The sequence below is a fragment of the Ramularia collo-cygni genome (genome assembly GCF_900074925.1).
Source record: "Ramularia collo-cygni strain URUG2 genome assembly, contig: RCC_scaffold02, whole genome shotgun sequence".
Lineage (NCBI taxonomy): Eukaryota > Fungi > Ascomycota > Dothideomycetes > Mycosphaerellales > Mycosphaerellaceae > Ramularia > Ramularia collo-cygni.
The window spans coordinates 620,605-645,265 of NW_019716256.1; the positions used below are offsets into that span (position 1 = coordinate 620,605).

The 24,661-nt window shown below is 51.9% G+C and overlaps 11 protein-coding genes; 8 read left to right on the forward strand and 3 right to left on the reverse strand.

Annotated features, from left to right (window-relative positions):
• Window positions 1-563: 563 nt before the first annotated feature.
• On the reverse strand, window positions 564-3,092 carry RCC_01780 (related to serine/threonine-protein kinase ppk5; the record flags this gene model as incomplete). XM_023767066.1 has 2 exons in its annotated part: window positions 564-2,223; window positions 2,281-3,092. The coding sequence occupies 2 exons, from the start codon at window positions 3,090-3,092 to the stop codon at window positions 564-566; spliced, it is 2,472 nt and encodes an 823-aa protein (XP_023622834.1).
• Window positions 3,093-4,105: 1,013 nt separating this feature from the next.
• RCC_01781 (related to UBP16 Putative ubiquitin-specific protease) lies at window positions 4,106-5,755 on the forward strand (the record flags this gene model as incomplete). Its single annotated transcript, XM_023767067.1, has 1 exon — window positions 4,106-5,755. One exon carries the CDS (start codon window positions 4,106-4,108, stop codon window positions 5,753-5,755), a length of 1,650 nt encoding a protein of 549 aa, XP_023622835.1.
• Window positions 5,756-6,245: 490 nt separating this feature from the next.
• Window positions 6,246-7,325, forward strand: RCC_01782 (related to SER33-3-phosphoglycerate dehydrogenase; the record flags this gene model as incomplete). The annotated part of the gene is made up of 1 exon (XM_023767068.1): window positions 6,246-7,325. The coding sequence occupies one exon, from the start codon at window positions 6,246-6,248 to the stop codon at window positions 7,323-7,325; it is 1,080 nt and encodes a 359-aa protein (XP_023622836.1).
• A 466-nt stretch (window positions 7,326-7,791) lies between these two features.
• On the forward strand, window positions 7,792-10,271 carry RCC_01783 (uncharacterized protein; the record flags this gene model as incomplete). XM_023767069.1 has 2 exons in its annotated part: window positions 7,792-7,927; window positions 8,062-10,271. 2 exons carry the CDS (start codon window positions 7,792-7,794, stop codon window positions 10,269-10,271), a joined length of 2,346 nt encoding a protein of 781 aa, XP_023622837.1.
• Window positions 10,272-10,852: 581 nt separating this feature from the next.
• Window positions 10,853-11,710, forward strand: RCC_01784 (uncharacterized protein; the record flags this gene model as incomplete). Its single annotated transcript, XM_023767070.1, has 1 exon — window positions 10,853-11,710. The coding sequence occupies one exon, from the start codon at window positions 10,853-10,855 to the stop codon at window positions 11,708-11,710; it is 858 nt and encodes a 285-aa protein (XP_023622838.1).
• A 342-nt stretch (window positions 11,711-12,052) lies between these two features.
• RCC_01785 (related to Endo-1,4-beta-xylanase) lies at window positions 12,053-13,028 on the forward strand (the record flags this gene model as incomplete). XM_023767071.1 has 2 exons in its annotated part: window positions 12,053-12,115; window positions 12,174-13,028. 2 exons carry the CDS (start codon window positions 12,053-12,055, stop codon window positions 13,026-13,028), a joined length of 918 nt encoding a protein of 305 aa, XP_023622839.1.
• Window positions 13,029-13,218: 190 nt separating this feature from the next.
• On the reverse strand, window positions 13,219-14,857 carry RCC_01786 (uncharacterized protein; the record flags this gene model as incomplete). XM_023767072.1 has 3 exons in its annotated part: window positions 13,219-13,266; window positions 13,315-13,446; window positions 13,628-14,857. The coding sequence occupies 3 exons, from the start codon at window positions 14,855-14,857 to the stop codon at window positions 13,219-13,221; spliced, it is 1,410 nt and encodes a 469-aa protein (XP_023622840.1).
• A 733-nt stretch (window positions 14,858-15,590) lies between these two features.
• On the forward strand, window positions 15,591-16,581 carry RCC_01787 (related to methyltransferase; the record flags this gene model as incomplete). XM_023767073.1 has 2 exons in its annotated part: window positions 15,591-15,832; window positions 15,885-16,581. The coding sequence occupies 2 exons, from the start codon at window positions 15,591-15,593 to the stop codon at window positions 16,579-16,581; spliced, it is 939 nt and encodes a 312-aa protein (XP_023622841.1).
• Window positions 16,582-18,300: 1,719 nt separating this feature from the next.
• On the forward strand, window positions 18,301-20,090 carry RCC_01788 (uncharacterized protein; the record flags this gene model as incomplete). XM_023767074.1 has 5 exons in its annotated part: window positions 18,301-18,446; window positions 18,499-18,622; window positions 18,676-18,694; window positions 18,745-19,606; window positions 19,664-20,090. The coding sequence occupies 5 exons, from the start codon at window positions 18,301-18,303 to the stop codon at window positions 20,088-20,090; spliced, it is 1,578 nt and encodes a 525-aa protein (XP_023622842.1).
• A 457-nt stretch (window positions 20,091-20,547) lies between these two features.
• On the forward strand, window positions 20,548-22,636 carry RCC_01789 (probable Putative lipase ATG15; the record flags this gene model as incomplete). XM_023767075.1 has 3 exons in its annotated part: window positions 20,548-20,724; window positions 20,781-21,261; window positions 21,312-22,636. 3 exons carry the CDS (start codon window positions 20,548-20,550, stop codon window positions 22,634-22,636), a joined length of 1,983 nt encoding a protein of 660 aa, XP_023622843.1.
• An 858-nt stretch (window positions 22,637-23,494) lies between these two features.
• RCC_01790 (uncharacterized protein) lies at window positions 23,495-24,571 on the reverse strand (the record flags this gene model as incomplete). XM_023767076.1 has 3 exons in its annotated part: window positions 23,495-24,174; window positions 24,228-24,480; window positions 24,533-24,571. 3 exons carry the CDS (start codon window positions 24,569-24,571, stop codon window positions 23,495-23,497), a joined length of 972 nt encoding a protein of 323 aa, XP_023622844.1.
• Window positions 24,572-24,661: the final 90 nt, after the last annotated feature.

A 24,661-nucleotide genomic window follows, 5' to 3' on the forward strand; every position in this document is an offset into this window, starting at 1 on the left:
AGATGAGACCTCCAAATTTTAGAACTTCTGCCCCACAAACTCTCACTTGCGCGAAACATGCAGCTCAACCGTCTCCATTCTGTTATACACGAATCACAGTGATGAAGAAGAAGCAAACATGGTCCATGATGCATTTATGATGATGCAGCTTTTGCTAACCACCCGAGATCAGCAAAAACATCTAGCTTTGGTGCTTCGACTCCGAGCCAACTCCACATGCTGAACGCAGGCTCTACGCGCCAAATACTTACGCGAGCTCCTCCCTCATGTGGAGCAAATTTCCACCCATTTTCTCACGCGGGCTTGGCCTACCCATTTCCGCACACCGCTTGTGTGCCTGCTTGCCGTGCTCATATCTAGTGCAATGGAAAGAGAGCGAACATGATGGTTTACTTCACCTCAACACCACCGATCTCGCCAGTATCTCCACCTCCATCCCCATCGCCATCCATCACCACATCCAAAACTTCGTCAATCTTGGTGCCTTCGCTCTCAGTTCTGTTAGAGGCCTTCTGCCTCTCGCAACCTTCTAATTGCCGTGGAACCATGCCCGCACCAGGATTCTATCCCAAAGTCGTAGGACGAAACAATGGCGTTGTGGCACCAATGCCAACCTTGCCCTTGGTCTCCTTAATGGAGCCTCGAATGAAGGGATGCTTGAGCGCATCATTCGGCTTGATGCGCTTTTCCGGATCCAGCTGCAAACACTTATCCAACAGGTCGACGAAGAGATGATGTTCCTTGAGCTGTGCCGGGGCCATCCTACTCAAGCTGCCGTTAAGTCTCGACTTGAGATCTTTGCCCGTGACGCCTTGACCGAAGTGTGTAGGTCGTAGAACCGTATTTCCAGTCACCCTGTCCCGCTCGAGCGCATGGAACGTGAACGTGTCATCAAAGTACTTGTTTGCCAATTGCGCACGCTTGATGAGGCGATTGGGCAGTTTGCCTCGACATTCTTGAATCACGCGGAGCATGTTATTGTTGTCCGAGCCGTTGAAGAGGATTCTGCCAACGTACAGTTCGTACAGTGTGCATCCAATAGCCCACATGTCGATGGCGTAATCAAATTCCATTSCCAGAATGACCTCCGGCGCGCGGTAGAATCGAGATACGAGATAAGGAGTGAGTTCGGTGTCTCCCTTCAGCGTTGCAGTTCCGAAATCACAAATTTTGATCATCGTTCGCTTCTCGTTAACGAGGATGTTGTCTGGTTTGAGGTCCGCGTGTAGTACTTCCGTGTTCTTCATATGGACCAAAGCGTGAAACATCTGACAGGCGTAGATCCGGACAGCGTCAAGATTGATGCCAATATCGCGTCCAAACTTCTTCAGCACCTCGCGCAAGTCCATGTGCAGGCCCTCGAAGACAAGACAGAGGTGGCCTTTGTGCGTGAAGTTGCCCAGCAGCCGAATGATGTACCTTTTGTCGTCAGGATCCCGCTCGTTAAGTAGTTCCAGGAATTGCATTTCCTTCTGACCTGCCTTCAACATGGTATCATTCTTGCAGGCAATCTTGATGGCGACTTTGTTCCCAGTATCTGCATCGCGCGCACGCACAACAGTCGCGAACGTGCCCTTGCCCACCTGCTGTTCAACAGCGTAGCGACCGCCCAGAAGCTCGCCGTTGATAATCTTGTAGTGACCGTCAGGGTAATCCCAGTTGTCCAACAGACTCTCATCGAGTGCACGGCCTTGCTTGGACGCGGCTGGCGCTGTTGTGGGATCTTCAGCAGCGAACATGTCGATGTCATMATCAGCGAACATGTCAAAGTCGTCAGCAGCCTTTATTGGGGCTTCAGGAACAGTTGGTACTGCCTCTTTACTTTCCTCGACATCGGGCCGCTTGTGATCTGGGCGGTCCTCGTTCGTGTCCTCGTTCGGGTCATAGTCTGCAGCCGACTGACCCTGATCATCGCGGACCGCGTTTGGCTGCAGTGGATTGGCCAGGTCTTCGTCCTTGATGGGCGCAAGATTGGCCGGTGATGCAGGCGATGCCGGTGAGGCAGGTGAGGTCGGTGTGGCAGGCGGATCAGCTGACGAAGGAGGGGACTGACGATCCGAGTCTTGCGGCGTGGTTGGCAAGGTTGACTCCAAAGTGGTGCGGAGGAGCGAGTCGTTGCCGCTCGCTGCGGCGTGCTTCCTCCTGATCGCCTGCCGCGCTTTGCGACGCTGTTCGATGATCTCTGCTTCCGATAGCTTTGGAGCAGCCTCCTCGGGTTCATTACTATAGGAAATGACATTAGTCGTGTCGCCCTGTAAATTTCTCCATGGCACGACTGACCTTGCATTGATGGCCTCATCGGGGGGTGGCATCTGCTGTCCTGATTGAGATGTTTTCAATTTAGTATCATTTTCTTTGGCAGCGTCGGTCGGGGTGAACTCGCGTTGTGCTGCCGGCGCATTGCTGCGCGGCTTGACATGATTTTCTAGTCGAGAAGCGGCGCTCGAATTTGAATGTCTACTCGACGGGCGAGCGTTATCCTCGCGTGATGCACGGTATGGCGATCGGCTGCGGTCCCGCTGTCCAGCGGAGTCGTGGCTTGTACGGGATTTCGTATCTTCGTGAGGCAATCCCGAGCTCCGTCGATCAGGACGGTCGTGATCACGATAACTGTTGCTACCACCATAGCCGATGCCACTTCCTCGTGGAGCAGCACGATCTTCGTATATTTTGTGTCTGCGTGGATCCGACGAGCCTCTGCCGTAATGATCGTCCTGGTGCCGACGCTTCTCCCGTGCCGGCTGCTCTCTATCTGCACGATAAGGCGACCTCGAGCGCGAACGATCCCGACGGTAAGGGGAGCGTGACCTCGAGCGATCCTGGTCGCGATCACGTGTGCTTTGATATCCGTTGAAATGGGCATTCCGGTCCGTCATCAGAGCTTCGCGGCCGGATGGTTGGGGCGGCTGGCGAGATGAAGACGAAAGTCTGGCGGAGCGGTGGTCAACATGCGTTTCTGCGCGGTGTGATGTGTTTCTTGTAACCTTCTCCCCGTCCCCGTCCCCGCGGTAGCTGTTACTATTGCCATTGCTGTGGTTGTAGCCATAGCCTGAGGCGATGTTTCGAGCGCTACTCTCGTCACGCGGGCTCATCTTGACCAAGCCCTGCGCCACGCGTGTGCGGAAAAGTGTTAGCGATCAGTTCGTGATGGATTTTTCTGGTGCCGCAGAGCCACTCTGCAGTCGTGGATGAGTTTCTCACAGGCTGGATGTGTGCGCAGAGGTGAGCACCGCTTCTTCGTGGGCGGAGGTAGTCTGCGTAGGGGAAAGAGGGAGTCTGCGACAGTTCTTGCTGTCAGTTCTTGCTGTCAGTGAGGATGTGATGGTGCGGGTGGTTGCGGTGCAGGTGATGCTGGCTCAGCGGGAGCCGCCGTAGACGCTAAGAATTCCAGGTGGGGCTACCTTACCCACATTGCTCTTCCTACTCCTCTTCCTCTTATGGACTTGATGCATCTGGACAGCCACTTCATATGTATGTCCTTATGACGATGTTCTTTCACTCGCGGGAAGCGTGTCTTCGTTATCCGCRTGGTCATAAAGCGCGAAAACGAGAAGTCAACGAGATTCCGCTGAGTAGAAAGATGTTCGTCGTTGGAGTACTTCGGATGATACAACTTGCGTGGACGCCTCGCGCCTCACCAACAATTGACACTCTCCGTCAACATCTTTTACGAATGGCGTTCATGACACAAATCGGTGCTGTCTCCTGGACGCCTTGTATTAACCAAATGCAGCACGTGTCGGGCAAAAGAGATCGAAGTGCTGCATATAAAAGAGCCGGTGACTAAGCTGCAGGGCAGCGGCTGTTTAACCGACGTCGGACCTTTGGACATGCCGAACAGTGAAGACCAAGACAATACATACATACGTGCGAATGCATCTTTATACGCTCCTAATAGCCCACCTACTCCTTCTCCCTCCTCACGACGACGTCCCCGGGTAGTAGCACGACTGCTGCTCGCAATGCAGTCGCTCGCTCCCACTCCGCATCTCGGTCCAGTAACAGCAACAATAGCAGCACTAGTACCAGCAGCAACACTAGCACCCTTCACCGCACCCTCATAGCAATAGCCGGCACGGGGCCAACAAGCAACATCCAACACACAATGCCCGATCGCCCTTTGACAATCGCCACGTATGCGGCAGGAGCCTCCCTTGCAGCCGTAACGCTCGTCTACGTTTTTGGCCCTACCTTCTTCCTCGACGATGAAGCAGCGCAAAGTTCCCGCTCGTCGCGAAAAGTAGGCGTTGTGGGACTGTCCAATCCCGCGAACGACTGCTTCATCAACAGCGTGTTGCAGGCGTTGGCGGGGCTACCTGAGTTGAGGGCGTATTTGATCAGAGAGGTGCATCGGAGGAGCTTGGAGGGGGAGAGTTATGTGAGTCTGGAAGCTTGGGAGGAGGAGGAAAGGAGGAACCCGGAGAGGAAGAAGGTGCCGGAGTGGAAGATGTTGGGGCTGCAGGAGGGATTGGTGACCAAGGGATTGAAAGAGGTATTGGATGCATTGAATGAGAGGCCGATCTGGAAGAAGACCATTTCTGCAGGGTTGTTTATTCGGTGTGTGGAGGGTGCTTTGAGGACGAGGATTAGTCGCTCTCAGCAGGATGCGCACGAGTTCCTACAAGTTATTGTTGAGAGGCTGGGCGAAGAGTGGATGGCGGGGAAGCGGGTGAGGAAGCACCAATTGGGTGATTCACTGGACGAGTTATCAGGGAAAGAAGAAAAGGATGGAGATGGAGCAGATTCCACGGCATTCCCACTCCTCGGCCAACTGGAATCGACCATTGAGTGCTCCCACTGCCACTTTACGCCGAAACCGTCAGTGTCCTCCTTTCTTACCCTCACCCTGACGGTTCCCCACGATTCTACCTCTTCGACCCTCTCCACCTGCTTCGATGGCCTCTTTAAGGTGGAGCAGATTGAAGACTTTAAATGTGATCGCTGCCRACTTGAACACGCGCTCAGCCTCACCACCAAACAACTCCTCAAAACATCCCTTTCGCCGGAAACCCGCGCCGCTCTCGAATCAGATCAGTCCGCGCTCGAGACCTCAATCGCCAATGACCCTGAAGTTCCACCGGAAGGCGTCACCCTCCCTCCTCTCAACACAGCCCCAACACGACGAATTGCACGACACACTCGCATTTCCTCGTTTCCCTCGATACTGGCTGTTCACCTTAGCCGTTCTGTTTGGGACCCTTCGGCCAGCTCATCCAAGAATGTAGCCAAGGTTTCCTTCCCTGAAAGTCTGCCTCTCGGAGGACTTTTGGATCGTCGAGAATATCGTCTCCTCGGTGTTGTCACGCACAAAGGCGGACATAATAGCGGTCACTACGAGAGTTTCCGTCGACAGGTCTTGAGCCCACCATTTAGTACTCCTGTGGGACTGGGAAGGGATCCGAAGGGTGTTTATAGTGCGATTGCCTCTCCCCGAGACAGTCCCAGATTGTCCGCACAGGATTCACATGCTGAAGATGAAGGTGAGGACGGCAAGGCGGAGAAGAGGAAAGTGACTTCGAGTCCTCCGCTTGACGCGATTCCTACCCCTGGATTACCGAGTCCTCCAAAAGCGAAAGCTGCTCCAGAGAGGCAGGGGAGTGTAGTGGCAAATATGAGGGCCAAGGTCAGGAGGAAAGGTGGGGAGAGGTGGTGGAGGATCTCGGATGAGAAAGTTAGAGAGTGCAAGACGCAGGAGGTTTTAGGGATGCAGAGGGAGGTCTACCTGTTGTTTTATGAGAGGGTCGAGACGGGGTAGCCTTGGCACTGTCAGATTCGCTGTACATACCGTGGGGGAGAGGATGATCTGATTTAGCGAGGTGTTGGGAGTCTTCTTTTCGTGGGCAGGAGAGTTGGGTTTGGAAAGACATCATCAGCGATTAGCGTTGGTCTGGCATACTGATTGAGAAGTATTTGGCATGGCATAGTTCAAAATCGCAGGATGGCATTGCGAACTGCACTCCTCGAAATTTACAACTATTGAATGAGCTTTGCAGTAATGCAAGCACCCTTCAACGTTGTATTCACTTGCGAGCAAACCCAGCGATATCGGGCAGGACTCGGTGACTGGGCATGCAAAAACTCATGGGAATACGCCCTATCTCCTGCAATTCGGCACGCAGCGGCCTAAGTTGTGAACCTTCTATCTCTGGGCTAAACCTTCCTACAGCAACACCTTTCACTTCCATATCGAAACAAAAAGAAGAACTTCCAGCATCTCTCTCTCACTGCTCTCATCATAACCACCAATGGCCTCGTCAGAAACATCAAAAGAATGGTCCCTGCAAAACCCACCTCCCCTTCCTCCAGGCTACGAAAAACATCACATCGTATTCCTCGAATGCATTCATATGCCCTTGGCTCCTCTACCTTTTCCACACACAATGGATTCGTACCCACGCACCCTTCCCCATCAAGTCGCAGAACGTATTAAAACCTCAACGATCGCTATATCGAACGTCGTTCCGGTTCTGCCCTCTGATATGGAGAATGCCCCGCATTTACAATTGCTAGCGATTTTAGCGACAGGAATGGGATGGTGCGATAAGGAGTATTGTGCCAAACGAGGAATCAGTGTTGTCAATGGTCCTGGAGCGAATATCGATGCCGTGTCTGAGCATTTTTTGGCGTTGTACTTTGCTAGTAGAAGGAAGGTCAGGGAGATTGATCACTCCGTAAAAACCAGCGATGAGTGGTTGAGGACTAGTACTTTGACGAAGAAAATTTGGCCGGGTGGACCGCCTTTGGGATGTAAGCAGGAAGTTTTGGGGATTGTGGGATATGGAGCTTTGGGACAGAGGATCGAGGGGTTGTGTAGAGGGTTGGGGTTTGGAGAGATTCTTATCGCGGAGAGGAAAGGTGCTAAGGAGATCAGGAAGGGGAGGACCGAATTGGACGAGGTTTTGAAACGGGCGAGTACTATTTGTGTGGTTTGTCCGAAAGATAAGGAGACCGAGAATTTGATTGGAGAGGAGGAGCTACAGGGGATGAGGAAGGAGGCGTTGGTGATTAATATGGCCAGAGGAGGAATTGTGAATGAGGCGGCTCTGGTGAAGGCTTTGAGGGAAGGGTGGATCTCCGGAGCGGCGACGGATGTTTTGGAGACTGAACCTGGTGGACCGGGAAGCTCTCCACTGTTGCCGGCAGAGGGCGAGGCTGAGGTGCCGAACCTGATCGTTACAAGCCATATTGCGTGGTTCTCTGGAGGGACGATTGAGAATTTACAGGGCATTAACCGGGATGCTATGGCGGCTTTTGTTGAGGGGRGGATGTATGATCCGGCGGTGAAGAAGTGCGTAGCTGTGCATGATGGGAAGATCTGGAAGTGATGACTATAGATAGATGGGCAAAGGCCATGTCGTGGACAATGAACTTGTTGACGAGTATGTCAAGACTCCCGTGTTGCTAAAGCGTCCAATGTATCGAAAGATTTATTGTCGCATCAAAAGTGCGCTTTCCGTCCAACCTCCTGTGACCACTTAACATCACTGCAGCAGTATTTCAAGCAGAAGCGAAGCGTTCGTGGGACTATTGGCGGTCAACTCTTGTGGAAGAGCACTGATGAGTAGAGAGATGACCTTATGATGGAACATTCTCTACGCCATCGACGGCTTTGTTCTTTCTTTGGTCAGCCGGTCGTCCCGCTCCCAAACTCCAAAATAATAGTTTGGATGGAACTAGCCGAAAATGGAGATTTTTCTCCCTTCGAGGTTAGTGAAGATTAAATAAATGTCAAGGTCGCCAACTTTTTTCAAGCTTAACATCCATCACACTTTCCCATCTGCTCCTCAACATATGGCGACCGGAAGTGCCGCAGACCCGCAGACTCTGGTTCTGAGTGCTCTGGCAGACAAGTTCCTCACTCGAAATGACCACTTGACCTTCAGGAGCTGCGCGAAATTGAATGCCTCACTGGATAAAGTGCTTCCACGTAAGTCGATCATTCACCAGATTTCCCTCACACGACTCTTTCACGCAAGACCATTCACACGGACTCTTTCACTCAACCCCTTTCACCCACAATCTATCTCTTACCGCCCTTCCTCATACTAACTTTGCCTCCAGGTCCATCCGGTCAATCTTCCAGCGCCACTTTCGAAAATGCTGACCGCCCGGGCACTTTCCAGTATATGCTCAGCACACACTGCTCGATTCTCGCTTGCAGTGTTGAAGTCTGCGCTGTCGTCGTCTCTGGCGCGCAACTGGGACCTCCAGACGAGAATGCCGACGTGGTCAACATCAAAGACCCGCGCATCGTAATCGCCGCTGCTTCCGACCAAGATGACTACAAGAACCCGAAAATCCAGGAAGATGGGCTTGAGCACAAGGTGACGCTGTCCAAATTTGATGTGACCGGTGCCGACGCCCCGCCAGAGGATGTCGTCGCCGCTCTGGTGAAGGACCTCATCGCAGATGAAGGGGTCAAAGGCGCCTTCCAGCAGGGTTTCAATAAGCATGTTCGCACCTATTTCCAATACCTGCGAGCAGTTCATTCAGCCAGTACCAAGGAGATGCACACAGCGTCTGTGAGGCGTCTTCGAGACTACGTGTACGCAAAGTCGTACCCGAAGATGCTGTCCCGCTTCGCCGCTGGAAGCAAGAAGGGTCGAGACGACCGMACGGCCAACTTCTGGCAAGTCTTGATGCATGAGCTCAAAGACCTACCTGAACACGCACGCAGTATTGCGATGCCAGCAGATCTCGCCGATAAAAAGCCAAACGCAGCCCAAATCAGCCTCATCAAGATGGCCTTTGCTCGCGTTGACTATGTCGACTTCTTCACGAAATGTTCAGTTTACCGAACTCACGTGGACCGCCTGCGATTCTCGCAAATGCTGCGCGGCTTCTTGGTTCGAGCGAAAACTGGACTCGATCGCCTTGCCACTTCCATGGAAGCTGTGACCTCCAAGTCCAAGCCTATCTCGGAGATCATATCCGCCGTGAACTATGCCCGTGATGGGATGATTGTGTTGCTCAACTTCCTCGACGCTTTTGACGTGTTTCTTGAGCCACACCTGGAATGGCTTGCTGAATGCGCCAACGTGACCGACTTCAAGGAACCGCCAACGTGGACTGTGCCAACAGTTGCAGAAACACCCAGTCAGAGCCAGAAGAAGCCCGAAGCTACTGGGTCTGAAGAATATCCTGATGCGGAGACGAACGAGATCGAGGAGGAAGATGATGGTACAAAGGAGTTCTATCAAGCCCAAGATATCGTCAATGGGATGAGCACATCTCGCCAGTATCAGGCCTGGGCTTCGGCATGCAAGAATTTCCTTCGACTTCCATGCCTGCACGAGCTTTCTCTCCGACGGGCGACGATTGCTGTCCCAGGTCGCAAGACTGGAAGCCAGAAGTACGAATCGGCGCTGGTGGAGCAAGCAGAAATAACCGTCGTCAATTTCGAGATCAATGCTTGGGACAAGGAGATTGCGAAGATCGACAAGGATTTCATCGCAAAGCTCCAGAAGTTTGAGCCGGACTTGGATGTGAAGAAGCTTCTGGGCAAGGACAAGAAGGATCTGGGATATCTCGGAGATCCGAAGATTGTTGGGTCGGGCAAGCTCATCCAGCATTCCAACCCAAACATCAAAGGCGCGCCACACTGCGAGATGATTCTCATGAGTCTCATTGCCATCGCAAACGACAAGGAGATTATGAGTCACATCGACGACAAGTGGTTGAAGCACAATGGTATCTTTGCGACCCAGGAGGATTTGCTCGATCTTCCTAACGTCATGAACATGGTGGTGGTGTCGAAGAAGAATTGTCCACCTTGCGAGAAGACTCGCCTCCAAATGTCGAAATCTGGCATCATACACCGAGACTTCATCGCCCCGGGCTTCCACAACAAATGGTCCGGTGTAATGCTACCAGCAATCATGCCCAAGAAGCTTGGGCAATCTGTTGTGGAGTCTACCAAGCGTGAGACGGCCCAGAAACTGCTTGCGTTCCAGAAGCGCGTTGACGACCAAGCGGCTAAGCTGAAGCAAAAGGAGAGTCCGCAGTCCGAAGAGCACGACATGTCGCCCGATCACTTCGCCGTTGTTGAGAATCCCGATCTTGAAGTGGAGATTGACATTGGTGATTTCGAAGCTTGCATGGAAGCGGAGAATGCTAGGCAGGAGCCTGAGCCAGACACGCCAGACCTATCCATGGCGGAAGAAGAAGGTTCACAGGCTCCCCAATCTACCTTGCCGCATGGAATGAAGAGAGATGAGCGTAACTTCACCACTGAGACCCAAGGTGATCGGAAGAGGGAGAAGGATGATTAGTGGACTGAGCTCAGTGAGTCGGGCCCATTGAGCGGAGCGCAAACTCAATGATGGATACCTGACATTGGAGGGCGGAGTGGCGTGCTGTTGTCCAAGGGCGTTTTGCCCGAAGACGCTGGTTTTGGTTTTGGCATGGCGAGGTGATAGGCATATGATACCCAATAGATTAGATACTGATGACAATCGTGTTACGTGCACAAAGTAAACAGGATCAGTTACTGATCTCTCATTGACATCTGCCCTTCTTCCCCGTTCTCTCGCGGGAATGTTGTCTCGATCTCGTGGGAGAAGCTCATTGCCATGTTGACCTCCACCGTGTTCGACGCGCCACTCCCAGACGTGGTGGAGACAAGAATTGTCAATTTTCAATGAGATGGAGATGGTCCAAGTAATGATTACGGTAGCTACAAGTCATCGTCTTGGTTGTCTTGTCTTGTCATTGTCATTGTCATTGTAGAAGAGAAGGGCCACCGTCAATTTATCCTTTCCCTAGCGCGTCGCGGACTCAGCTCCGTCATTGCCATTTCCTCTCCATACTTTACCTTATGATCTGCACATTGACTTCACTCCCATCACACACCATGGCGCTCCCTCTAAGAACGCGGTCAATATGTCTGCGGACCTCCTCCCTACCCGCCATTCCCTCCCAATCCCGAGGAGCCAAGAAGATGGCCCGTCCCTCTGGCATGACAACCGCCAAACTCCTCAAAGACCTCCCAACATTCGGCCGTGCAGGTTCTCTCGTGCCCATTCCAACAGGCCAGATGCGCAATCGATTCTTCCCGCTTCGTATCGCCGACTACGTCACGCAATCCGAACGTCGCTCAATAAAACTCAACAACATCCCGGTTGAACGAGACTACAATTTCGGGAAGGAAGAAGAAGGTGCGGTGTTCGATGATTCCACTGCACCTTTTGGGGGGATGAATGCATATGCAGAGGAGCAGGAGCGGGTGGAACGGATGTCGAGACGGAATAAAGGAGTGGAAGTGGAGAAATTGACGGTCGAGAGGAGTTTGGAGTTGTTGGAAATCTTCGTACACCCGAGATTGGACTTCTATCGGCAGCCTTTGCCGCCTGTGATCGAGGATGAACCCGTGAAGGAGGCTCCAAAGGAAAGAATGAGGACGGCGAGTTCGGCTGCGGCGGATTTGTTGGAGGCGAGGACGGCGGTGCCCAAGGCCAAGCCTAATGCGGGTCCTCAGGGTATCTATGGAAGTGTGTCAGCGCAGGATGTGTTGGTTGCGATTCGAGCGGCGATACACTCGAACGATGAGGCGGCGAAGATACAGCTGAGAGAGGAGGATATCGTGTTTCTGGATGACAAAGTCGGAAGGGCAGTCAAGTCTGTCGGCGATTTCACGGTCGAGATTGGGGTCAAGGGAGCCGAGAAGGGAATAAAGAGGACAGTGAGAGTTATACCGCAAGAAGTAGTATAAAAGAAGAGGGTGGAGGACTGTACAGATATTATACGGCATCGGGTATATGTATATTGACCAAATCAAGAGAGAGGACAGAAGTCTTCACGAAGTCTTGTCGTAAGATCGCAGATACTCTACARCGTCTCTCGGCTTTAGAGAGTTCCCAGACTCACAGATTCCTTTCGAGCGCCCTGGTGCTGATGCGGTGGCAGCGAAGCGATTCTCAAAATATCGTGACGGCTTTTCAAGAATAACCCCCAATGCAAAGAGACATAAGCAGTGTGGTTGCACAGCATCACTTCCATCTCACCACGTACACAGCTGAGAAGAAACACAATCCGTAATCCTCAATATCAGAAAATGGACCGCCAACAATCGCATTCCCTCCACGCCTCCCTCACATCTCACGGGAAACTCTACTGGGTACCCGATCCCCCCCATTATCCCCCCCCCTCACTCTAACACCCTTCTCATCCCACAGGGCGTAGCAACAGATGCCAAAAACCTCTCAAACCCTACAACAACAACTCTCATAACCACAAACTTCAACCAACTGACCCCCGAGAACTCTCTAAAATGGTCATCCCTCCAACCCACCCGCGGCTCATTCACATTCTCCACCGCGGACTCCATCATCGCTTTCGCTCAGAAACACAACCTGCTAATCCGCGGCCACACCCTCCTCTGGCACCGTTCCCTGCCCTTTTGGGTGTCTCGAATCACAAATCCCACGGAGCTAGAATCCGTGATTGTGGAGCATATCACTGCCGTTGTAGGGCGTTATGTAGGGATGATCTATGCTTGGGATGTCGTGAATGAGATTTTTACTGATGTGGGAGATTTGAGGGAGAATCACTTCTTCAAAGTACTTGGGGAGAGGTATGTGAGACTGGCGTTCCAGGCTGCGAGGGAAGCGGATCGAGGGACGAAGTTATATGTTAATGATTATTTCACCGCGAAAGCGAAGATTTTGGCTGCTGTGGTTGTTATTGGGAGGTGGAAGAGGGATGGGTGGGAGATTGATGGGGTGGGTGTTCAGGGACATGTCTCGAAAGGGGAAGCGGGGAGGTTGGGGTGGAGTTTGGAAGTTTTGGGGAAGGTTGTGGATGAGGTGGCTATTACGGAGTTGGATGTTGTGGATGCTGGGGAGGAGGAGTATGTTGAGGTTGTGCAGGCTTGTTTGAATGTGCCGAATTGTGTGGGGATCACGAGTTGGGGTGTGAGGGATTCGGATAGTTGGCAGGCGAGTATGAGGCCTTTGTTGTTTGATGAGGTTGGCGAGCCGAAGGCAGCGTATCATGCTGTTGTGAAGTGTTTGTGTGTCGAGGCTGAGTGAGATTGACCCTAAGGGATTGATTAATCGAATAGCAACACAGGCTGGAGGTCCCCTACATGTAGCCTCTGACATCTTGACCCTATTCCAGCTCTATGGACTGGAAATGCAGCGCGCGATAAAGACCGTGCAAGCACCTCTTATCTACAGAGCAGAGCAAATCATAATGCGATGAGATATAGAATCAGTTCTCTCAGAACTCCTCGCGAGTCCTTCTACCGATATAATTGCACCAACCACACTACAAGACAATCAGTCAGGAATCATACCAAAARTATCCAATACTGACCTTGACCTCCGAACAATGCTCGTCATGCGGAAAGCAATACTCCGCCAGACACTGCCGACAATTCTTGATAACCTGGCTTTTACACTGCTCGCAGGTCCGTCCGCACTCGAAACAGTCGCGATGGACGCCCACCTACACATCGACACTCATCAGCACAACTCTCACTCATCAAGAGAAACCTGCAAGCAATGATTTTTGAATGAGCATCCGTTCTCCAACACTTTCTCCTTTCTCACCCCMACATCCCATAGCTACCCGCTCCAGCCATCATTTCTCCGACAAGACAATGCTCCACACAGAGTTTAGAGAATACCTTTGTCGAGAGTTTTGGCTCAGTAGTCGCTGTCACCCATCCATTGCTTTGTAATTCCTCTCGAAGTTCCAATTGCTGCATTTCCGTGCGAGTATGGGCTCGAGAAACAGGATCCGGGTAACAATTTTCACACCACCAGCGATTACATTGTTCACACCAGCGACCGCGGAGACAATCTTCGCATCGGAGGATGAGTCTCGGGAAGGTGCTATCTTCTGATTTTCCAGGCCTCAGGGCTGCGCGGAGGGTGGGCGAGTGGCTTGGGACGGGTCCGAGGAGAGGAAGATGGGAATCTGACGACACAGAAAATATTGCTGGAATTTCTGGGGTGGTTTTGCAGCTTTCACAGCCGCTGGGCCCTAATGCTACTGTGGCGATGCTTGGTTGGAGGAAGTCTTCGCTTGAGACTTTCGTGATGTCGTGGCGGGGTCCTCGGCAGAGCACAGCGTCGAAACTGATGATGTCTTTGCAGACGGTCAAGGTCTCTGCCCAATCTGAAAGCGGCCGTCTGATTGCTCGACCGGTGCAGCCGTACCATTTGCTTTGCTCATCTGACATGGTGGAGTGGAGAACTTCCGAGGACCGTTGATTCCATTCTGCGCCAATTTGAGCTCCCTGCAATCCCATGACTCCTAGTGATGGACTTGAGTCTGGTAATTGGATGGCCTTCTTCAATTGAGGTCCATCTTTTGGTCCAAAGATGTACATGGCTTGAAGAACGGGCGTACCCTCCGCTCGCGTAGGTCTCGTAACATAGCGTAAAACCTGCTGCAGCTTCGACAAATTCAAGTTCTTGCATTCTCGAACACTGAGGATCCTCACTCGATAGCGATCTTCAGATATGATCTCTCGAACAAGGTCAGCCGGAACACTCAATCCATCCAGGATGAGAGTTGAGACGTGCTTCAGGACCTGTTTGGAATGGAGACTACCGAGAATTCCACGTAGAGGTCCAGCATAGAAGTCGTCTTCAGTCAGGGATTCGTCCATTCTTTCTGCTCTCCACGACATTCCCCCAACATCGATGGGTGAGCTATCGATGATCGCTCGCCGTACCGTGGTCAAGTTCAGATGTCGCCATGCGTCCGGACTGCTGTATAACAGTTCTCGTAGTGCTTTTGATGTGAGAGTCAGACGGCGTAGTTCTCTGATTGGCAAGTATGGGATCGTTTGTCGTAGAATGATCGAGTTTGACAGCAGGTCGATTAATGTCGTCGGTAGCTGGTCCATGATGATAATATCCGATCATGAAAAGGCTTCTTTCAATTGATCGATCGGTGATGGATGATGTTGATGAYGAAGTGTTGTTGCATGCGACCTCGGAAGGCCCCGCCAATCACCACTTGGCAGTCACTGCCGGCGGGTGAATGTTTCCCGTCCGCTCTTCACTTCCGCTTTGTCGCTTCATTCTGCGCACTCAAGGTAATAGCTCTTGCAGTGCATCGCGTTACATTGMAGCCGGGAAAACGGTCCCGAGAGGCTTGCATACATACCACAGCGTTCGGCAATCAACAGCTTCTGATAACTCCCACTGTTGGACATCCTGCGCGATACCTACATTGATCATCCCACTACCTTATAGAGCAATGCTCACGCGCGAAACACACCTTTCACCGATAAGAAACCATCATTGACACGAGCAGACACGCGCCGAGTGACTCCATCCACATCAAGATCTCCTGCTCGGAAGTGAAAGCAGGGTAGATGTCACTCTGCAGTAGCCTCGCCTCTTAGCCTCTTCGCCAAACAACATCCACAAGAAGCTCCATTCGCGCCAGCACTTCTGTGGAGTGCATACAGTAGTCTTTGCATTGCATGGCATTGGGTAACCCACAGCTGCACCATTGAGTACAGAGCCGCGAGATTGGTTTGTGTTAAGCTTGGTAGGTGATGGCAGTGAACCTTTCTCTCTCAGATGCACCATTTCAAATTGTGTCTCCGTCCAAATCAACCATCAGCAATAATGAACCCTCCACATGGCACCGCAAATGGCAACGGCAAGGAAGCGGGCGTCAAGCGACCAGATTCAGCAGTCAATTTGCGTGACGACTATGTCCTCACCAGGGATGCCGCGGCATCTGCGCGGCTCAGCCTGTCGCACTACATCTGGCACTCCTCTTTTGGGTACAACCTCCACCCGCGCATCCAGCAGGATATCCAAGGCAAGGAGAATCTGCAGGTCGCAGACATCGGAACAGGAACGGGGTAAGTCGAGCTCTTAGCTCCAAGGTCTTCGGTAGTGCTAAAATCCTCACAGCATCTGGCTGCTCGATATGGCACACCAGCTCCCAGCATCGACCCAGCTGGACGGTATCGACATCAGCTTCGGCCAATTCCCACCCAAGGAATGGTTGCCGAAAAATGTCAACCTCCGACTGGTCGACATCACAACTGCCGTCCCAGAAGAATTGACCTCCAAGTACGACATAATCCACATCCGCCATTTCATCTGCGTGGTCTATTCCAACGACCCCACTCCACTCCTTCTCAACCTCCTTCGCATGCTCAAACCCGGCGGCTGGATCCAATGGGGTGAGTGGGATGTGCTCAATCGACACTTCACCAAAACCTCCCCCTCCATCCCTCAATCCAACATCGACAAACTCGAAGCTGAATTCGCCACAATGCGGCGCCATACTCCTCGACCAGATTGGCCTCCACGTCTTGATGAGTATCTCCTATTGCAGAATATGCAGAATGTCGCAATGGAGAAGCGTCTTTCAAGTACAAGTCATTTGGCTTTTATGCATGACTTGACGTTGTTGGTGTTTCAGGAATTGATTGATGGCGCGGAATTGAAAGGACATATTGATGAGGACAAGACGAGGGAACTAAGAGCTCTCTTGGATGGCGCGACGAGGGAGAGTAGGATGGGAGCGGCGTGGAATCTTACTAGGTGTATGGTTATCGGGCAGAAGGGATTGGATGAGCGGGGAAATGCCTTTGTGAATTGATGGAATGAGTGGGTTGAGTAGGGCTCGTAGGACTTTTCCTCCTTTTCTTCACATGTCAAAGGCCTTAATTATCAAATCTGTGCTCTCACAGAAAATCGCGTCACTTCCCAGTACGCATGTTGGATGGAATCAATTGTGAGACCAGTCTACAAAACTAGCAATACAGCGTCTCAACGCCTTGGAGCGGAATCCGCGGCGTAGAGGACTACAGCTTGGCAAGGTTTTTGGCTAGCACATCTGAAAGCAATATGCACAAGGCATCGTCTGCTGGTCAGTCACAGTCCAATGCACGAATGAAATGTAGGTCGAAGGTCTCCTTCACAATCCCTTGTGTCTTATTATTGTCCAACATGATGTTCGATCACGTCCATCAGCGGCGACTTTCTGTACAGCCCTTGACAGATCGGAGCAAAACCTACAAACACACCACACCAACACCTTCTCGTATAGAGTGTGGAGATCCTCGGAGATGCACCAGTAATGTGCGGCTGATGAATGATTGCCCACCCTGGGCCTTGCTAGATTAGTACAAGAGAGTTGCGCTCCGATTCTTCACGGATCAGAGCTCTTTGCTACAGCCGGACTTCTACCCCTGCAAAGACACTTGTGTCTAGCCGATGAAGGAGGCAACGGAGCGGAGCGACACGTCGCGCAACGATCATCGAGATAACGCAACGTTTGCGTCAATTTTTCGCACTGTGCACAGGCTTCCGGTCACATGAAGTGTAAATCTTTTACGATCATTCTGCGGAGTTAGCGGCTTCAAAGGAGGTTGATCCTTGAGTCAGGATATTGACATCCACGATTCTAGACTTTAGCCGCGTAAAGTTCTCGTTGGCCAACGTAAAGAGGCATTACGGAGTAATAAGTCTGTTGAATTTCGGTCGTCCAAAGGTCTTGGTATTCGGTAATCTTGGATGAATTGCCATGATCAGGGCCCCACGGTGTTGACTCCGAACAAAATGAATGAAACTGCACAGACTCGACGGAGGGACAAATGGAGCTGAAGCAAATGTCCGCTCCGCGAGATTTGCCTCGTCTCAGATCTATTCGGATGGATGGCAGACCGGATCCGACAATTCAGCCTGTGTTGTAAAGTAGCCCATGTCCCTAGAGCCATAGCCAAGCATCGCGACTTCATCCATCCGTTTCTCCAACTGCTTTCGCTCGAGCATCCAAGCCGGAAGGTTGCTCGTCCGAATCTTGAGTGGAGCAGTGTTATACCATTCCTCCATGCTCCGCACATTCGCCGGACCCGTCCAGCACGGAGGCGAGTCGCGAGAAAAGCGGTGGAATCAGCATTAATGCACGATGAAGAAACATCGCATCCACTTAAAGAAGAACACGTCCCTAAATCTTATCTGCTGCCACTTTCTAACAAACGGCACAAAAGCATTTACCCCCAAATGGAAGTTGCGGCCGCTGAATCCTTGTACTACCGAAGATATAGCGGCGGAGATTTTGCTCCGGTTGGAGAAGTTCCAAAAATTAGGTGCGCGTGCACGTCCGTTGCCTGAAGACTAGGGTGCTGACTACTGCAGCGAAAATCATACCAGTGGAAAGAGTTGAGGTGGCACAGTAATGATATCGTCAGCGATAGGACGGGATTTCTCGGTCCAGGATGCGTTGGTGATTGATGTAGGCATCTATAGATCTGCCCGGGATGGCTGGTCGTCTTCACTTCAGGATTCAAATTCTCCTCTTTGACGATCAATCAACATGGCTTCTCGGTGTGAGATTTTAGCGGCTTTGAAAGGGCAAGAGGTTCGTGTTCCGGATCTGCAAACCCTGCTTCAGGAATGGCCGCAATACACGAATCAGCATCTAGAGCGGCTCAAAATCGATGTTGATGCAAAGCTTGAGGAGTTGGTGCCAGGAGAAAACCCTCACCGAAAGTTTGGCTGATTTCCGTTTCAGGTTGATACCCGCTGGCAAAAGGCTCCAGCAGATGAAGAGGGGAAACATTGCGCATTTCGCAGCCACCTGGTGGCCATATGCTGAGTACGAGCCGTTGAAGTATCTCGCATATCTTTCAATATGGGTGAGCACTTCCTCTGAAATATGTTTTTCTGAACGTTGCTGATTGTCGAACAGCTTTTCAACTGGGACGATGGTAACAAGATCCACATGAGACTCGAGATCCGCGACTGATTTGGCTTCCAGAAACGGACTCCAACGAATTCTCCAACATGGCAGATCATTTCGACGCCGAGCAACGCTTTCGCCAGGACACTCTCGCTTTCATGCGTCAGTGCTTGTCTTTGACGCCAGCGAGCGACAGCGAGCCCAGTGATTCAAGAGAGGGGTCTGGAGATTCGCATGCATCATCGTCATCATCATCATCGGGGTCCGCGGCAGCCGAGGCCTCGCCAAGCTCTTCTTCACCATCCATAGTGACGAGCACCGAGGCTCCCAGTACACATGGCCCCAGCAGAAACACACTACGACCTCCACCCCCGAAGTTGGAACGCTCCGCATCTTACAGAAAATTCGCGTCGAGATTCGCCCAGCATGCTCGGCGTCCGTCGACGTCCCCGGCAATAGGCGTCAAGTCCGCCACCAAAGATCCCAAGGCTGAGGGGAGTGATGAAGTCGAGTCCCCGCAGGAATCAGGGAAGCAGGTTGATCACAAGCCTCTATCGTCGGCTCCTGGCGGCAAGTCCCGTCGAACAGCAATCAAGAAACTCGCATCTACAATCGCGAAATACTTTCGTCCACGGAAAGATTCCGGCGTTGACATGAGTTGCCCGGTAATTGCGGTAGCTGAAGGTTCTGAGCAAGAAGCAGTCACAACCAGCCCATCGAGAAGCCCACTGATTTCAAGTTTCGAGACCATTGCCGAAGGAGTTTGCCCTCATCTTTCGCCTTTTGAGCATCAAGTCTTTCTTCGGGAGTGCGAGAAATTTGTCAATGCGACAGAAAGCGAGCAGAAATTGCGGGTCCGAGGAGTGCTGCCTGATCTAGAGGAGTACACCGCCATGAGACTAGACACGGGAGCCGTGGCGATGTGTCTAGCTTTGCATGAGTGAGTTGCAATCCGGTAATTTGGAATGAAGCGCGTACGTAGCTAACCATGCTCCAGATATGCCCTTGGCGTCCAGGTCCCCGATTCGATCCGCACAGACCCAGACATGGTAGAGATCTGGCTCCAGGCAAACAACATCATCTGGATGGTAAATGACATGCTCTCTATAAAGAAGGAAATAGCACAGGGCGAAACCGACAGCTTGCTCCCGATTTTGATTGGCCAAGGTAAAGGTCTACAAGCCGCCATGGACCATGCATATGGAATGACCCAAAACGCAAAGTGGGCGCTGGACGCTGCTGCTCTGAGACTGGCCGAGAAAGTGAGTGCGTCTTATGATGAGCGAGTATGTGAGGATGTGAAGAAGTTTGTGGATAGCTGCCGAATGGCATGCACAGGAAGCAYGAACTGGAGTGTTGAGAGTGGGAGATACAAGATCGGGGTGTCGAGTTTAGCGGGCGGCGTGGTGATTTGTCTGGAGTGATGAGCGTGCATTAAAGACCGACGACAGTTCTCCTTCAAACAGTCTTGAAGGACCATGATACCATGCCACGGCCATTCTCATTCTTCTTCTCTTGACCTCTGGTAGCGTTGTGATGAGATGAACCGTCCACACTTTCGAGGGATCATTGACGAGAAACACGCGATTTCGATGCTGATGGAACGTGTCTCAAATCTCGATCTGGGTTAGACCTCGCCCATGGCCTCATGATGGGAGTGTTGGTGTTGGTGAGGGAAAGAGGTGAAGTTGAAGCACCGAAACCGATAAAGAACAGATATCGGGCCGAGCCGCGTGAAGTGAGATCATCACAAACGGCAGGTACCACCGTCCTCCGATGCCTACCTTAAACATCATGTATGCGCCGCGTGATCAGCTATAGTCCACCTACCTACTCTTCTTCCACATGCGATGCATCAGATCATCTCATTCTCTTCCCGCCATGTGGTTCAGTAGTATCGTGTTGGCGTGCCTGCTCGCCTTGAGTCCACATGTGCAGGCAGCCAGATCCCAGCRGCAGCGGCGAGCGGAGGGCAGTCCGTATCTCGTCTTGCCACCGGGCATGAACGATGGTGCTGGCAGTGGCAAAGCTCCAGAGGCTCTAGGCGAGCGAGAATTTGTATGTGGCTGCTCTGAGCATGATTTTGTGCAAAAGCAGAGGCTAATAGCTTGTAGACGCTGCGCCATGTCTACCACCGCGGGTCCCATCAGTTCCCGGATCTCCACCGATACGTCGACGTACCTCAAAATGCAAGATTAAGAGTCTCGGATGATTATGGAAAGACATTCGAAGCAGCACCAAAAGAGCTTACAGCCAAAGCCTCTTCGCTGAATATCGAGAGGCTGGCAAAGAGGAAGCCATCGGATATCAACAACTTGTTGGAGTATGCATACATTCATGGAGAACCAGCTAGTCTCCCGTCAACAGCGTGGACAGAAGATGTGGTCGCTGGGCCCAACATCTCCGATAAGAGCACCATCATAACATTTGCCAAGATGGCYGCAAACGCATACTATCTCGATCCATCAGACTCCAACTGGAGGGACGTTAAAGGCGGCTTCAACTACACGGATGACTTTGGTTGGGAAGCTGATGGACTTCGCGGTCACATCTTCGCAGACCAGAAGAACACTACTGTTGTGATTGGACTGAAAGGTACTTTGGGCTCGTGCTACCCGTCAATAACGATGCTAAGTCATGTGTAGGAACATCTCCCGCCGTTTTCGATGGCATCGACACGACTGGAAACGATAAGCTGAATGACAATTTATTCGGATCCTGCTGTTGTGGTCAAGGTGGACAGATCTTATGGAAGTCTGTCTGCGATTGCATGACCGGAACCTACTCGTGCAACAATACATGTTTGGTTAAGAGCCTGCGCCAAAAGAGTCACTACTACTGGGCAGTCAGGGATCTCTACCATAACGTGACGGAGAGATACCCCAATTCGGATGTCTGGCTGTCTGGACACTCACTCGGAGGCGTGGTCAGCTCTCTGTTGGGCTTGACCTATGGCCTGCCGACAATCACCTTTGAAGCCTTTCCAGACGCATTGGCGGCCTCTCGTCTCGGTCTACCTACGCCGCCCAACTACAAGATTGGATCCCACCAATCGCGATCGAATCTAGGCATCACCCACATTGGACATACAGCCGACCCTATCTTCATGGGAACGTGCAACTCCGCCTCTTCATTCTGCACCATCGCGGGCTACGCATTCCAAGGCGTGTGTCACACAGGCCAGACCTGCATATACGACACAGTAGGTGATCTAGGATGGCGCGTGGGAATAGGCACGCATAAGATTGTGAACGTCATCCACGATGTGCTTGAAAAGTACGACACAGTACCAGCTCCCGAAACAGACGTTGACTGCCAGGATTGCTACAACTGGAAGTTCTACGAAAGCAACGGGACAGAAACGACGACAACTACAACTTCCAGCACAAGTACATCGACCTCTCGAACGAGGACGGAGACGTGCAAGACGCCAGGATGGTGGGGATGTCTTGACGAGTCCACCACAACAGGAGCTACGACGACGACATCAACATCATCATCGAGCACCTCTTCGACTTCAACGAGTACTTGTAMGACTCCAGGCTGGTTTGGCTGCAAGGACCCTATCACGACGACTTCAGCTGCCACCATCACAACAACCACAACCCCTGCTCCAGGCTCTAGCGTCGTTACCACRATAACGAGCACTAGTACGAGCACCTGCAAGACTCCCGGCTACTTTTTCGGTTGTGATGATGTCACTACAACTTCCGCAACTCCCAAGCCCACCTCAACTTCTTCTTCTGCGAAGAAGACCCACACTGCCACGGCGACGGACGACTGTAAGAGTAAAGAGTGGTTTGGGTTTATCTGTGTGGATCCTTCACCTACGACCAAGGGTGTCCCTAGCGTTACGAGTGTTCCTCCATCTGCAAAGACGAGGATTTGCGCTAGTAGGCATTGGTATGGTAGCTGCAAGGAGTGGGTGATTGAGGATGGATGGGGATTCAAGAATGACCTGAAGCGATAAGGTGAGCAGGATGGTTACGACTTGGGTTCGGAATTCTCACTTTTCGGGATAGGCGCATGTAGGCTGGCGGTGGGATTGATGGGCTTAGGGGGGTTACAACAGGATGGGAAAGCATGTATATACGAACAAATGAGATCGCACTTTTGAAGCTAGATATCCTCAATCTGATGTCTTGGGCATCGAAATATGTCGTGCTAGTAGCTATAGTGACTGTCGTCTCAATGCTTGCATGATGATATCGCTACCGCTGCCCGTTGGCCTTCACTCATGTGCAGCCGACGCTTCATATCTTTCGAAAAATCCCCACGGAGAAGCTCTTAATTCTTCAAGTACTGCAATATCCTGGCTAAAGGAAGTCAGTTCCCGGCCTTACGCTTCTCTAGTAGTGCCGTCATCTTCATCTTCAGCTTCATCTTCAGCTTCAGCTCTACCCYTTCAAGCTCGGCTTGCAATTTTGCACGCTTGATGTGGGCCTTCCTGACCTCGACCTCACTATCCTCTACGTCACTATCGAAGTTGAGAGTTTACTGCAATGTTTCGCGCCTAGCTCTTCGCTCATCGTCCTCAATTATGCTGCGAGGTGGACTGACAACGTCTTCTTCACCTTCGTCGTCTGTAATTGTCATTGCATGCTTCAATGTCCTATACTTTGCGACCTCAATACAGCGGACTTACCTAGTAGTTCACGAAATGCGGCTTTACCCTAGAGCAAGTGAAGCCAACGCTAGCTCCAAAAACTCCTATTTGTTTGGAAGAGATGGAATTTTTACATATCAAATACTTTTGTGAGACGGCCTCTGCTCAYGACCGTGTACATGCCTCGCCGTCGCCAGCATATCTCGTATTTTCTCACTCGCCCTATTCAACAGGCGCTCTGGGTTTCTTCTCGTGCTCCTTAATCTCCTGCTCCAGTTCCAACGCCTGCAGACGGTTCTGATAGACCTGATATTGAAGGTCAAGTTGAACGCGTCTTCGGCGCTGCTTATCCAGCAAATCGGAGTCTTGGACGTTGGTGCGATTGATTGTGGGGCGTTGAATGGCCGGGTCGGCCAAAGGCTCGGCTGGTTGCGCGTGCTCCATCTGCATCGAGACGGGAGTGAGGGTTGCACCAGGCATATCATCAATGGCGGCTAAGACCTCAACCCTTGTTTCATGCTCCTCAGGATCCTCGTCTCTTGTTAGATCGATGAGACCTGCTGGATCCTCCTGTATCTGGGGTCCCGACTGTTGACCGCTGCGAGGACGATCACTCTTCTTGGCCTGCGGTGCCGTAAAATTGGGGCACTCGAGCCTAGAGCGCATACTGGAGGCTCTAGGCGTGAGGTTATCCTCCTCATCGAGCGGCACATCCTCCTGCACCTTTCGTTTCTTTCTGTTTTCTTCCCTGCTAGCCCAGGTATGGCGTTTGCCATTGATTACTAGAGTAGAGAAGCTCAGAGGACGAGCCTGAACGGCCGGAGCCTGCTCTAGATTGCCACCCGCCTCGGTTCTTCCCTTATCCTGGTACTCTTCGTCCTTCATCAAATCTTCGTAAAAGTCTGTCCGGAATTAGCTAGCCTTCTGCTCCCTTAAATAACGTGTGCTGACGAACAAATGTGGTGGTCGTTCAGCAGATTAGAGGACAATCGGATAGCTCTTCGTGGTGCGTGGCCGTCATCGCTGTTGATATGCGCTACAAGTTCTTCCCTGTTCGCGTGACGTTTCGCACAAAGTCCCTCCGGGCCGTCGAACTGCTGGCGACACCAAATCTCGCCCGCGCGGATGAGAAAGTCGAGCGTGCTCGACTGAAACGGTGGGCAGTTCTTCGGTGGTCGGTCGAGAGAGAGGTATGCCTGGTAAGCTGGCTGTTCCAACGTCAGCTGAGACCGTCGATGTGCACACGCCCAAGATGCGTACCGAATCTTGCCAAGTCGTCGGTAGCGAGACATAATCCATGATGCCCCGATTGCACCCGATCGTGTCGCGGATGTGATGAGTAGTGGAAGGGCAAGTGTTGGTAGGAGGTGTTAGGAGGAAGTGTGATAG